This window comes from Theropithecus gelada, chromosome 9 (assembly GCF_003255815.1).
Source record: "Theropithecus gelada isolate Dixy chromosome 9, Tgel_1.0, whole genome shotgun sequence".
NCBI lineage: Eukaryota > Metazoa > Chordata > Mammalia > Primates > Cercopithecidae > Theropithecus > Theropithecus gelada.
This window is the reverse complement of record NC_037677.1, coordinates 21,724,741-21,738,161: the sequence shown is the minus strand read 5'-3', so window position 1 is coordinate 21,738,161 and position 13,421 is coordinate 21,724,741. Positions and strand designations below refer to the sequence as shown.

General features: G+C 37.6%; 1 protein-coding gene across 3 annotated transcripts in view; it reads right to left on the bottom strand.

The window, feature by feature from the left end:
- The window catches only part of MPP7 (membrane palmitoylated protein 7), a 292,930-nt gene that overhangs the window by 97,094 nt on the left and 182,415 nt on the right, over positions 1 to 13,421 (bottom strand). For all 3 annotated transcript variants that reach the window (XR_003121129.1, XM_025396590.1, XM_025396588.1), the window contains 2 exons: positions 4,550 to 4,627; positions 1,880 to 1,960 (listed from right to left, as the gene is read on the bottom strand). Coding sequence is in view for 2 of the 3 variants with exons in the window: in XM_025396590.1 (XP_025252375.1) it covers positions 1,880 to 1,960; positions 4,550 to 4,627 (159 nt within the window). In the remaining variant the exon portion in view is untranslated. The remainder of the gene's footprint in view (positions 1 to 1,879; positions 1,961 to 4,549; positions 4,628 to 13,421) is intronic.

The following is a 13,421-nucleotide window of genomic DNA, read 5'->3' as shown; positions in this document are numbered from 1 at the left end:
GTTTAAAAGGAAAACAAATAAGAAAAGATTTTAGTTTACTCCCAGGGCAAAAATAGATTAACTGATTATATCCTGAAATAGTCTAAAATTTATTTGGGGGCTAAACTTGTTAAAGTAATATGGAAATGAGGTCAAAGTGATGGTAGATAATAAGAATGACTTCAAGAAAAGCAATGTTAGATCAAAAAGGGAAAAAAGATATTTCTTCCCAAGACTAGCTAACTACAAACCGACGTTGCCAAACGAAACATCATGTATCCTGGAATATTACCTATTTTCTACACATATGAATATATGTATTTCATGCTAACTTTACAACATTCTTTAGTCACACTGCTAGATAAAAAGAAAACCGAATTATCTACCTAAAATATTTTCCACATAATAAAATGTAACTAATTATTATAAAATTTTATCAAATGGCCCTTCTTAATAACGTCTAAAGTCATACCTCCCTCTTGAGCCAAATACCAGTTCTCATCCAGTATAATATTGCATAATTAGCTATTCCATTTGAAACACTCTTGAACCAAATACCATGATTGGGGATATTTTTTGTCTGAAACATGCTGTTTTCATTTCTAATACCCTTGAACCAAAACAATAAACTCAAAAAGGAGTTTAACAAGCTACTCATAGCTAACCTCACCCTCCCCTGGGTGACACTAGCTTCTCAGGTGCAGTCTAAGACCAAATGAAGAAATCTTCAGAACATTCTGTGGCTAAAAATCTCCTTAACGTTTTTACATACTTTGTCTTTAACATCAAGGAACTTTTCTGCTCTCATCTGATCCTTGCTCTTTCAGAACAAAAATTTAATAAACTTCATAAAGCCCTACAAATCAATTACCCTCACATCACTAATCATAGCCTGTTTAGCTTTTACAGCAATACATTCATGTACTTCTATTTACTTACAGAGATTAGGGCTTATAGTCCACGCATGTTTTTAACCTCATCTTTTATTTAATACCATCTCTCTTTTTATAAAAATAAATTCAAAACCAAGTATGGCACAATTCCGAAAGTTATTTCTCAAGAAAAGTAGAAACTAGTTTTTGTATCTAGGAAGAAATTTTCATCCAACACTCTACATATGCTCACCAGTAATCACCACAAGTTAAATGAGCATTTTAATTATGTAATTATGTAATCCATATGTAATTCTGACTCACAGAACAATATCTGACACATAATTGCCACAGAGTCAAGTCCAAAATGTATACAGTGCAGGATTTAGTGCAGTAATGACCTCAGAATAACTACAGGAAAATTCTGAAATGCCTGCTGTAAACTGATCACATTTGGAGGAAAAGTAAGTGATAAACTTAGGAGGCAATGGGAAAGGGAGAATTGAAATCTGTCTGCCAATATTTTATGAGTATTTTACACTGGAAAAGTGCTCTTCTCTGTAAAACGGAATGACATTTTGAAACGTAAATTAGTAAAGGGACAGGAAATGGGGAGGTGAATGGGGAAAGAAAGAGGAATGCTGAAATGATCCTACAGAAAAATAGGTATATTTGTCAAACATATTGGATCCCGTTAACTACCCAAGTAAAATAGACCTAAACAAAATTACTAGTAGGTTCTGTATAGTGTACTCTTAACTTTATTTAAAACGAAAATGACCTTGAAGCTACATAATATTTGTCAGAACTTAAATTCTGAGCTTCCCAATAAGAGTATTTTGCAGTTTCTCATCACATTATAATCAAAAGCTCACCTCTTTCTCATTAATAGGATTTAGGCTATTAGAATACTGTGCCCTATTTGAAATACATTTACTTGAGAATTGATGCTCGAAACAAAATTCATCTGAAGGCTCAGAAAGTGGCCCTGTTTGAAGGTATTTATTACCAGCGTAACATGTCCTCACCTTCACACTGGGTTTTGACAGTAGTTTCAACAGCTCTCTGATCTCACTGTTTAATGGCTTGTTCTGAAGCTCTTCGGTCAGCTGCAAGGGAGATTACATCGATGTAAAGAACGTTTAGTAACAGCATTGTGGGACTGGGTGTGTGACAACTGAGAATCTGACTTGCTCAACGCTACTGCTTTCCAATCTTTAAGGAAAGGTCAGCATAAAAAAAAAAACAGATCATCAATCATTGCTCTTCCTTTTAGGGCCTTCGGTAGTCCAGATCCGAGCGCAGGCTCTCGGCTGAGTACAAATCAAGTAATCGTATCAGCCAGATCACCTTCTGATTTATTACAAGGAGGGCAAACCCCAGCACTTCGTCCATGTGAATGGTCTTTTGCACCTAGACAAAGGACCACTTGTAAGAACTGGATAAAGCTTTGACACTGTAACCTCCCCCACCCCCCACAAAAACAGAGCTTCTGAATGAGGTGGTGAAACCCACAGGGTTTCCAAAAACCCATGGGGATTCCAAAAACCCACAGTAGCTGTGCTGTTTAGAGCTAGGGTAAAAATAATTAGAATGTCCCTAATAGAGCAAATGGCCTGAAACTTTTATTATGTTTACCTATACAGATGAAGAAATCTGTTAAATGCCAACCAATCATAATACCAATCGTAAAACAAGCTATAATGGGTTGAAAGCTACCCTGGTACCAAAAATGCTGACTGTACTCTACTATAATAACCAAGAATTCCCATTTGGGTTCTGCATAAAGAAAGTGTTACAACTTCAAACCTGCCCCATGTCTTCCATTAAGAGATATTCCTGAGATATTCCTATCGAAATTCCAATTCAATTTCAGGCTATAGGAAAGATCCCATAATTTTCATAAGAAAAGCAAGATTCAAACAGGAAAAAAGGCTAGAATTATGAAATATGTGGTATATATAAAAATGTATATTTATTTAAAAACTCATCTTAAAACCTTGCATGAAATTTCCATTTGCCCCTACTTTTTCTACCAAGTTAAAATTAATTGTTCTTATCTCTGGAAAAGGACTTTTCTCTAAAAGAAGGGCATAATATAAATTATACACCAAAAATAAAATCATAGAAAATTATACAGTCATTAATTACCTTTCAAACATTGCTTTTACTTTTTTGAGGTAATATTTCTACAGCGTTTTTTTTTTTTTTTTTTTTTTTTTGCATTTTCTAGTAGAGACGGGGTTTCACTGTGTTAGTCAGGATGGTCTCGATCTCCTGACCTTGTGATCCGCCTGTCTCGGCCTCCCAAAGTGCTGGGATTACAGGCTTGAGCCACTGCGCCCGGCCTTCTACAGCGTTTTTAACTTACAAAAAGACACAAAGGTCATTTGCACACTTTAGTCACTTAAAACATAACATATTTTAACATTTAAATATACTGCTCTGACAAATTATAAGATACTATGGTTTATCATATTTACACAGCAGTCTCTAATTTTTTATAAAGGAATATTGTGCAATATGATTGGACCACACAACATAGGTTTATAAACAAATGTTTCCCAAAACTCTGAATAGTAAATGTTTTAAAACTGACTTTTTCAGGGTTTTCTTAGGTGGCAACTGTGCCTTACTTGAGCAAGTGTATCTACATCTTTATTTGTCTTCCTTTAAAAAGTTTTGTTTCGATAATGCAGAAGTAAGCTTCCTCATTAAATATATATTGAAACATACTTGTAATCTTTGTAGATAAAAACAGAAAGAAAAATGGGAACTAAACAAATAGCATGGAACTTGTATATTTATTATCTATGTGTATTTTCTAAATTAGAATGCAAAAGAGTTCAAATAAAATCAACTTCTCAAGATGGCCAATTTTTTAATTATATTATGGCCTGAATATTTTACCACACTGAATTACAGCTTGTCTTATCAAAAATAAAGGAAAAAATATTAAAAGCAACAAATAAGCTACAGGATATCACTAAAACCAGCCTTCGCACTAAACATATTTCTATTCCAGCTTCGTGTCCTTTATAGTTTATCCAGGTGTGTTCTCAATTCATCCGAGTCCGAAAGTTAACAGTAAGAATCAGCGAGCTAGTTCCCTTCCCCCAAGTTTAAAATAAAATTATAGCTACAGGAAATTAACTACTCCATCAATGCCAACTGCTTCTAAAATTTATTTTTTGGTTATGAAGGTAATTTGGAAAAGCCTAATATCCATAAATCATTACTATGTTTTATAATCCATTATAAAAACAATCCTGTCTTTTCATGTATTTCATATGCCTCGTTCGTATCCTAGTATCTGTCATTTTTTAGTACTGTCAGCAATAGAGCTATCTCATTTGTCTTTATTTCTCCATAACATTCCTCTTGTCTGTGACTTTCTCAGAACACCAACAGCTGACAGCTTCTCTCTCTCCACCAGTTTAAAGCCTAAAATTCCTATTACGTCGTTACCAAAGCAGAACAAGAGAGTAGCTACATGCAAAATTTTTAGAACAGGAAAGTGAATGAAAATCAACATAATATTAACATAAGCTCAGTGATGACAGGACTTCTTGAAACATTTGTAACCTCTTCTGCTTTTCACTCATAGGATCACAGGCGTCTGTCTGCACTAGGACAGGTTCTGCCTGGGCCAGGTCTGCAGCAGACACGTCCCGGTGAGCTCGGAGAGGCACACTTACGTCATCGGCCAAGGCCGCCGCACCATGGAGAATGGGCACCGGACTCTGCTTCTCATAGTAGTGTAGTTTTTCATGAATCTGGAAGAAAATCAAATGCATATAAGTTCACCTGGTAGCGAATAATGCCAGATAGTTGCACAATGTTATACTTGAAAGAGAATCTGAATCCTTGGATATCCTAAAGTTATATGTTTATGACATATTACATACATGTAACATGTTTGTATATGCTAATATAAACCCACAGGTGACATGTATATGTGCCTAATTCATCTATTACTATGGCCCAGTGTTTACAACATGGAGTCAGATGGAAAACAACAGTCTTTATCAAACAGAACCCACTTGAAACCTAAGCCTTTGTCTTTCTCCTCAATAAACATGTAAGTTTTGTGATGTCTATTATATCTAAAATCTATTGCTGCAATATTTCAAGTATCAGTTACAGTTTATATTCCTGCTAAAAATGTAAATTATGATTAAAGCAAAGCAATAAACTGCCAGCCGCATTTTGGCAGGTTGGTATGGAATCACTGTCAAGAGGGAAGAAGCTGGCACTATTTGCGCCTGGGTGCCACATCCAGGAACATCTGCCCAAGCACACTGTTCCTTTTATTATATTTATTCATTCTTTTCTTTGAAATTGCCAACTTTCCCCCCTCAACTTCAAATTTCTAAGAAACGAAGGGATTTCTCATAGCTAGTGACATTTCTTATAATTATTTAGCATAAATGAGATCATTTTTCATATTACACAGTACTTATAATAATAAATTTTTAAAATTAGTCCTTCATCTCCCATTATTGTGACCCAAGAAACACAAAGGCAAGAATCTACGTAAATGCCATGTAAGACAGACTGAGTTCCTTAAAAAATCTAGCAGAAGGTTGAGAAACAAAAGACCTGTTGACAAACACATAACTGTCAGCACTTCAGTTTCAGCTATTTCAGCTCTTGTATAGCTGTCCTTTCACATTTTATACTTGAAAAACTCACTTTAGTCTCTTTTTATTTATAGTTGAAGAAAAATGTCCCCCACCATATACGAAAAACAGTTGCACCTCACAATTTCTTGTCTTTAATAGGTATCAAGTAATACACTCCTTAATTATACTCAAAGCTAACCAAACTCCATTGTAAAAGTCTGGAAGATAAATTTTATTCTGATTAGCCAGATGCTATTGCTAAGAGAGGATTCTATTACATTTTTGGCAATCTGGTACACAATGTAAAGCTTCAGGGAAAGAATTTTGACACTTATGATATTACCAGAATGATCAGAGCGACATTTTTACTTAGTATCTTAGAACCTTTAAAGATGTATCATATCGAGGTAATAAACAAACTTTAAAGACTACGAGCTATAAAAAGTTAGATTTGATTTGAGAAACTATGAACACATCATTTAAAACAAAAACCAATCATACTAAGCTAAATTCACTTTGTTTAAATAATTATCAAGAATTAAGTCATCTCAACGTATACTATCATAGAAAACTTACCCTATCACAAAACTCATCTAACTTCACTGCTGAATTCACCCTATCACAAAACTTATCTAACCTCACTGCAGTCACTTGTTTAAATGTCTGCTTCCCTGCTATAATAAACATAGAGACTTATTAAGAACTTACCATGTGCCTGTACTACTCACCTAATAGATCAGTAATACTAGTAACATAGTCTTTAATGAGTTGAATATTTTAATTCCTCAATTCTCACAAGAACATAAAGAGGTAGACAGCAGGACCATCTCATTTCACAGATAAATAGGAGTTAAACAAGCTGCTATGTTCTTGCAGACAGTAAGAAGGCAGAGCTGAGATTTCAAGCTCAAGCCATCTGGCTCAGTGTTGGAGCTCCTAATCACCCAATTTTCCTCTCAGACTAACATCTTGTCTGTGTTCTTCACTGCCATCCTTCGCTGCCTTATCAGTATGGCCTGTTTGTAGGGCATAGAAAGGAAGGCTGGAGAGATATATAACAAATCCCAGTGATTGTTTCCGCTGACTAGAGGATCATTGGTGGTTCCTCTCCACCCCTTATATTTTCTTTCTCATTGGTGGTTCCTCTTCATCCCTTGTGTTTTCTTTCTGATGGCTTCCAATTTTCCCAGGTTAATTTCCATGAATACTCTAATTATAACATAAAAGTATGTGCCCCAAATAAATACATTATTTCTCCACTTCATTTGCTTCTTCTGAGTGTCTTTTACAAATAGTCAGTTTCTCTTCCATCATCTTCTCTAGATCCTGACCCAATTGATAGAATATCCCACCCCTAGCCTGCCCACTCCTGGATTTTGTACCATGTCAAACATTTTTTAAATGTTCCAGAATTTCAAAGTGCTGGTAACCCTGTGTTGATATGTGTTTTACTTTACTGCATCATTTTAAAAATTAAGTTGGCAGGGGAGCAAAAATTTACTCTAAATAATTTTGAGCATTTGCTGTTTCTAAAAATATTGACAGAAATTCTGCTTTTTATTACTATTTATGATAACCAAAAGGAAAAAAATGATTTTTAAATTCTAATTAACAGGCAACACATATAGACTTTACCCCAAGGCTATCCAATAGAACTGCCTGTGATGGTGAAAATGTTTTATAGCCGTTTGTCCAATATGGTTAGCCACTGGCCACATGTGGCTTTTGAGCACTTGAGCTGTGGCTTGACTTGAGGAACTGCATTTTTAATTTTATTTAATTTTATTTACTTTACATTTAAATACCCACATGGCGCCAGTAGCTTTCTTCTTGGAGAACATGACATAACTTTATGCAGTCTATAATTTCTCTTTATATCCCAGAAAAATTTACTCTGATACAGGGTGACAAATTTCCCTAAGTGGGAACATTTTGGGATCTAGTAGACAAATATATAACCAAAGATGTGGTTTCATCACCAATGAGCAATCTAGCATCTATTATTAAGTATCAGGTGTAGCCAAACCTGCAAAATCTCATTTATTTTAACTAAACATTTCCCTTTGCAAATTCAATCACGTAATAAAAGTACACTTCAGACCGGGTGTGGTGGCTTCATGCCTATAATCTCAGCACTTTGGGAGGCCAAGGCGAGCAGATCACTTGAGGTCAGGAGTACGAGACCAGCCTGGCCAACATGGTGAAACCTCGTCTCTACTAAAAATACAAAGAAGTAGCTGGGCATCGTGGCGGGCACCTGTAGTCCCAGCTACTTGGGAGGCTAAGGCAGAAGAACGGCTTGAACCCGGAAGGCGGAGGTTGCAATGAGCCGAGATCTCACCACTGCACTCCAGCCTGGGCTACAGACCGAGACTCCATTTCAAAAAAAAAAAAAAAGTATACTTCATTTTTCTCCCCTGAGCAACTGGAAGAGGAGGAAGCAGAGAAGGAGATGAGGGAGGAAAGGAGTTAGGAGTGAAGAAGTCTGGAGAAAAGGGGAAATCTGGTTAAATTAATTTTATATAACAGTTATTCAAACACAAGATCCTAAAAGTCAGGACATGCTAAAATATATTAAATGCACTATTAGGAAAAAAGGACATTTCAAAATCTATATACATTATGCCCTACATATATGTCCATAAGGGTTTTTTTTCTATAATTACAGTTGTAATCAGAAAACGTCAGTAAAAATAAAAATCATTTTAATATGTAAGCAGTTCTCATAAGGAAGCCAGAGTTACCTTCATTTACAAACTTCCTAAAAATAAATGTTTAATTTTAGTGAGGAAATCTGTTTTAGTTACGCACACAGTAGAACTTTTAAAAATAAAGCTTCAATAATTAAACTATGAATAAAGTACCCCCCAATGCAGTCATGTGTTTTATACCTGTCGATGATGTACAGACTCCACCATGGCTATCTGAATTATATTACATTAAGTAAACTAAAGCTGTAATCCTTTCATTGGCTTCTATTACGAGTACAAAAAAGTATTGAAAATTACTGCTCAGTAGTTTGACTCTTCAGCATGTTAATTAATGGTACTGGATCTAGAATTAGCACATGCATGCATACACCTATCTACCTCCATATTTAAAATCCTGGGGGTGGGGAGAAGATTCTGGGTACTAAAAAAGAAAATCCACAGGACACAATCCTTTCAGAAATATGTATTTACTTCTGATGCGTGACCTTGAAATATCACCGGCCACTTCGCTAACTTTACAATGTAGGACTCCTGGACTTGGTGGATAAAACTCTCAAATCCTAAGCCATAGACCAACCAGTCCATGGATGGTTACAAACTCTTAAAGCAGACTTTCTCTTGTTCCTACCTAATCCCAGGAAGGGCCAGACTAGCTTCTTTGTCATTTCCCTAGTAGTTTAAAGTTTTCTCATCTTCCCACTCACTCACAACATAGCCCCAGAAAAGTAGCTACTCTGCGTGTGTATATCATAAAGCCTAAAAACTTGGAGGCTGTACCTTTGCTCAAACTACACAGTCAGAAGTAAAAATGTAAACAAATAAAGCCTTCCCACAGGAATCGCCGGGAGCAACTGGTACTTTGCCTTCAATTCCGGCCAGGGTGTTTGCAACATCTCTACACAGATGCATAATTCTTATAAGGAACATGCCTATAAAGTCTACAAAATACAAAGCACCAAAAACAGTTTTTAGGCTTAAGTTAAATTATTAAAAAGCAACAAACCATCAACATTTTCATTTTGGTTGAAAATGCAGTGATTCTATTTGAAACCACTTCTCAGAACATTTTCTACAGATCAGATTCCCTTAGTTCCCAGAACAATATTCTAGAGAAAGTAGCCAGGGCATTAAACATTTCTTTGGAAAATCTGAGTTAGTTGGGGGAAAAAACCCCAAAACTTAAATTCTCCAATCCAGAGATATAAAATCTGCCCCATTTTGAAACAACCCCAAATTTCTACATACATTTATTTTTCACTTCCCACATATTACAATGATCAGAGTTGTCATTCTTCAAAAATCTATATTTCAGTAATTGTTGATGACCTGGGAACTGTTAAATTTTTGATTAGATGGATGTTACTACAGATGACATTATGGAACTCAGGTTTCAACATACAAGTAGCAATCAATTACCTTGTATACTTGTTTGCAGTTTACATTTTAACAAACTGTAATTAGAGCTTAAAACTAGTTTTGTAACAAAAGATGGAATGAACCATCTTAAAACGTGGTGAGTCAGGGATCTATGGCTAGGAGAGTTCACGGATGACTCTCAGTTGATTCATGAACTCCTGGAAACTATACACAATTTGTTTGCATGCATTTTCTAGGAAAATAATCTCAAATACAGATGGGTGATTGATGCTAAAGGACTTAAGACTTTATTCATTAAATAAATAAATAGCCATTAAAGGTCAGGTGCGGTGGCTCACACCAGTAAGCCCAGTACTTTGGGAGGCCAAGGCAGGCAGATTGCTTGAGCCCAGGAGTTCAACACCAGCCTGGATAACATGGTGAAACCCCATCTCTACAAAAAAATACAGAAATTGGCCAGGCATGGTAGTGTACACCTGTAGTCCCAGCTACTCAGGAGACTGAAGTGGGCAGACTGATCGACTAACTGAGCCCAGGAGGCAGAGGTTGCAGTGAGCTCAGATTGTGCCACTGCACTCCAGCCTGGGCGACAGAGCCAGACCCTGTCTCCAAAAAAACAAAAAGTAACTAAAGAATAGGAGATCCTTGGGTCAATTTGTGCTTCACTCCATTTTCCTTGGAGAGATGTGGGGAGGAAGGGAGGTAGCAGGTAAGATGAGGAACAGAAAACCTGTTAGGAGGATATGGTTCTAGTGGTAAGAAATCTAAAAAAACAAAACAAAACAAAACAAAAACACTGGTCACTGCCCAGTGCAGATGACTCTGGGGTTCCTCAGGCTTCCCTTTCTTTGCAAACACAATGGACTTAAGCAGTTGCATCTCCTCTCAGCAGCCACCACACTGCCTCTATCCCCAAACCTGTTGTGAAATCAGATGTACTCTTCCAGCTATTGTTTTCCTTGCTGCCCCCAAGATAAACATATAGGCCCATTATATTGTAGAGATTTAACTGTTATCTCCACAGAAAAAAGGAAAAGGACTAAAAAACATAAACAACTTACAGTATTTTCAGTTTTAAAAAATGAAGTATCAACATAATTTACTGAGAGTCTTGAAGTCAAAATATATGAGTTTAAATCCCAATTGGGCCCCTTACTTACCCTTAAGTAACTTATTTAACTTTCTATGCCTTAGTTTTCTCATATTTAAAACAGGAAAATAATTGTACCTATTAACTAGGGTTACTGTGAGAATGAAAGTCACCATTAAAAGAGCTTCATGCAAGTCCTGGAAAATAGCAAACACCTAATAAATGATATTTATTTCCAATTCCCCTGCTTGCTTCCACTGGTATTCCTAGTAAGAGGAGATATTCATCTCCCTTTGACTCTACCATGTTGCATATACCTATGATACAATCAAGACCTAAACATCAACATCAAAGATTAATTGGTATCCCCTATATTCAAGAAGAGAATTTCTGAGGTCAGGCAACCAAATGCCGTCTCTATTGACATTTCTTCAAAAACAGTCGAAGTAAAAAGAGGACCCGAATGAAGGCAGTGGCAGCAGGGCTAACGAAAGCCTGGATGAACACAGGAAAGGCAGACAATAACCACCAGACATGGACACAGGAAAGGCAGACATTAATTGTGATCACCGCGAAAGGCAAGCGATGGAAAGGGTGCAAGACCAAACTGAGAATATCAAAAGGAGATCTCCAGGAGGAATGAGGGGTGTGATGAAAAATCTAGATCTACAAGTTTATTAACAGGTTCAAAAAGGATCTGTCCTGAAGCACCCACAGCTCTAGCTGCCCTGTTCCCAAAGAAGAAACTTCTATCGTTGGTGAGAAGACAGAATGAAATCCTCACACAAGAAAAAGTATAACAGTGAGGTGGAAAGATTCTTAGAAAAGAGTAATCGGCCGGGCATGGTGGCTCACACCTGTAATTTCAGCACTTTGGGAGGCGGAGGGAGGAGGATCACCTGAGGTCAGGAGTTCGAGACCAGCCTGGTCAGCATGGTGAAACTCCGTCTCTACCAAAAATACTAAAATTAGCCAGGTGTGGTGCAGTGTGCTTGTAATCCCAGCTACTCGGAAGGATGAGGCAGGAGAATTGCTTGAACCCGGGAGGCAGAGGTTGCAGTGAGCTGAGATTGCGCCACTGCACTCCAGCCTAGACGACAGGGTGCGACTTGGTCTCAAAAAAAGAAAAGAAAAGAAAGGAGAGGAGAGGAGGGGAAAGGAGAGGAAAGGAGAGGAAAGGAAAAGAGTAACCATGAGAATCACTTCAAAGACCACAGAGGGCTAGCTATCACTGCTGTCAGCTCTCATCTGCCTATCATTTGGGACTCCAAAGACCCTCTGCCCACAAGCCCAAATTCTGTTGAAATTAATAAGAAAGCTCACATAATTTTGAGATGAGCTAGGATCTGGTTAGGGAATGTGGAGTGTATTCCAATGTGACTGTATGGAAAATGACTACTGGACAGGAATCAAACTTTATTCACAATGGAAATACCCAGCAACCATAAATTGGTTGTCACTTCCTTATTTCAGTCCTTTGGTGGCTTGCCACTGCTCTTGAGATGAAGGGCATGCCTGCCAACGCACTTGAAACTCCAGCCCAATCTCGGGCTCTGCATGCCCTGGCCCCTGCAGACTTCCATCTCAAGCCACTCGCCATCAGGTTCCACCCACAGGGACCTTATGTTAGATCCTCAAGCACCCAGAGTCTCTCCTACCTCAAGGCAACCTCTCTGCCTGCAGTGTTCCTGAGTCTTGGGGGTACCCACATTCACCTTTGAGTCTTATCTAAAATGTCACTTGCACAAAACTTTTCCCAACAGTCATACCCAATCAAAATCAGTTCTCTTTCATTATTAGGTCTGATGGCTTCCTATTCTTTTTGTTCACTATCCTTATTAGACTTTGTATTTATAGATTTATTATATTTATCTGTTTACGCCTGTCTCCACCCCCATCGGTAATGAAATTCATGGATCAGGCACAATATCCCTAGAGTTCACCACTAGATCCCTTGCTCAGAGCCCAACGCCTCACATAAAATAGACGTTAAAAGGTTATTACTAGTTAGTGCTAAGTGGATATATGAACCCTCTAATCCTGCACAGTTGGTAACACCCTGGAATCACAGTGGAAGAGGATGATAAATGCAATCATTTTCTTCTTGCCCCAAAACTGATGACTAGTCCCCAAAGCTGAGGAAAAAGAAGTGTTAAGTCCCATGTCCTAAGAAAAACTCCCAACAGCTGAAACATACACTTCTCTAGAGCCAAAGAGATGGATGAAATATAACCATCAACTATCTTCTATCTGCCACTTCCCAGAATGTGTCTGTGAAATTTATATATTGAAATACAAATTTCATATACACATACATACATATGACTACAGAATGGAAATTGTCTTATGGAAATAGGGAAAGAAGGGACAGCGGGAGGTCCACAGCCTAGTGAAGAGTAGAATAATGGAAGTAAGTCTCCAAGACCTTATAGATAATGGGGGTATACAGAAGAAGACAGAGGATGTTCTCCAGCTCCTATGCAGGCAGCAGACTAGCTGATTTGCCTTTTGTGTTTCTCTAATCAAGGGGACAACGGAAATGAGGCAGGATGGTGGAACAGAGAGAGGGAACAGTAGAGGCCGACAGTTGCTTGGCCTACAAATGATGCATGAGATACCTGCAAGTCACATGGACCCCACTGAAGGTAGTTGGGCTTAAGCCACCCTGCAGATAATTCAGCCTATAGCACTACAAGAGGTTGTGGGTTGCACAAGCCGTGCGCTATAGGAGAAATGCAACATTCGAGCACTTCCACAAAGAGTATGA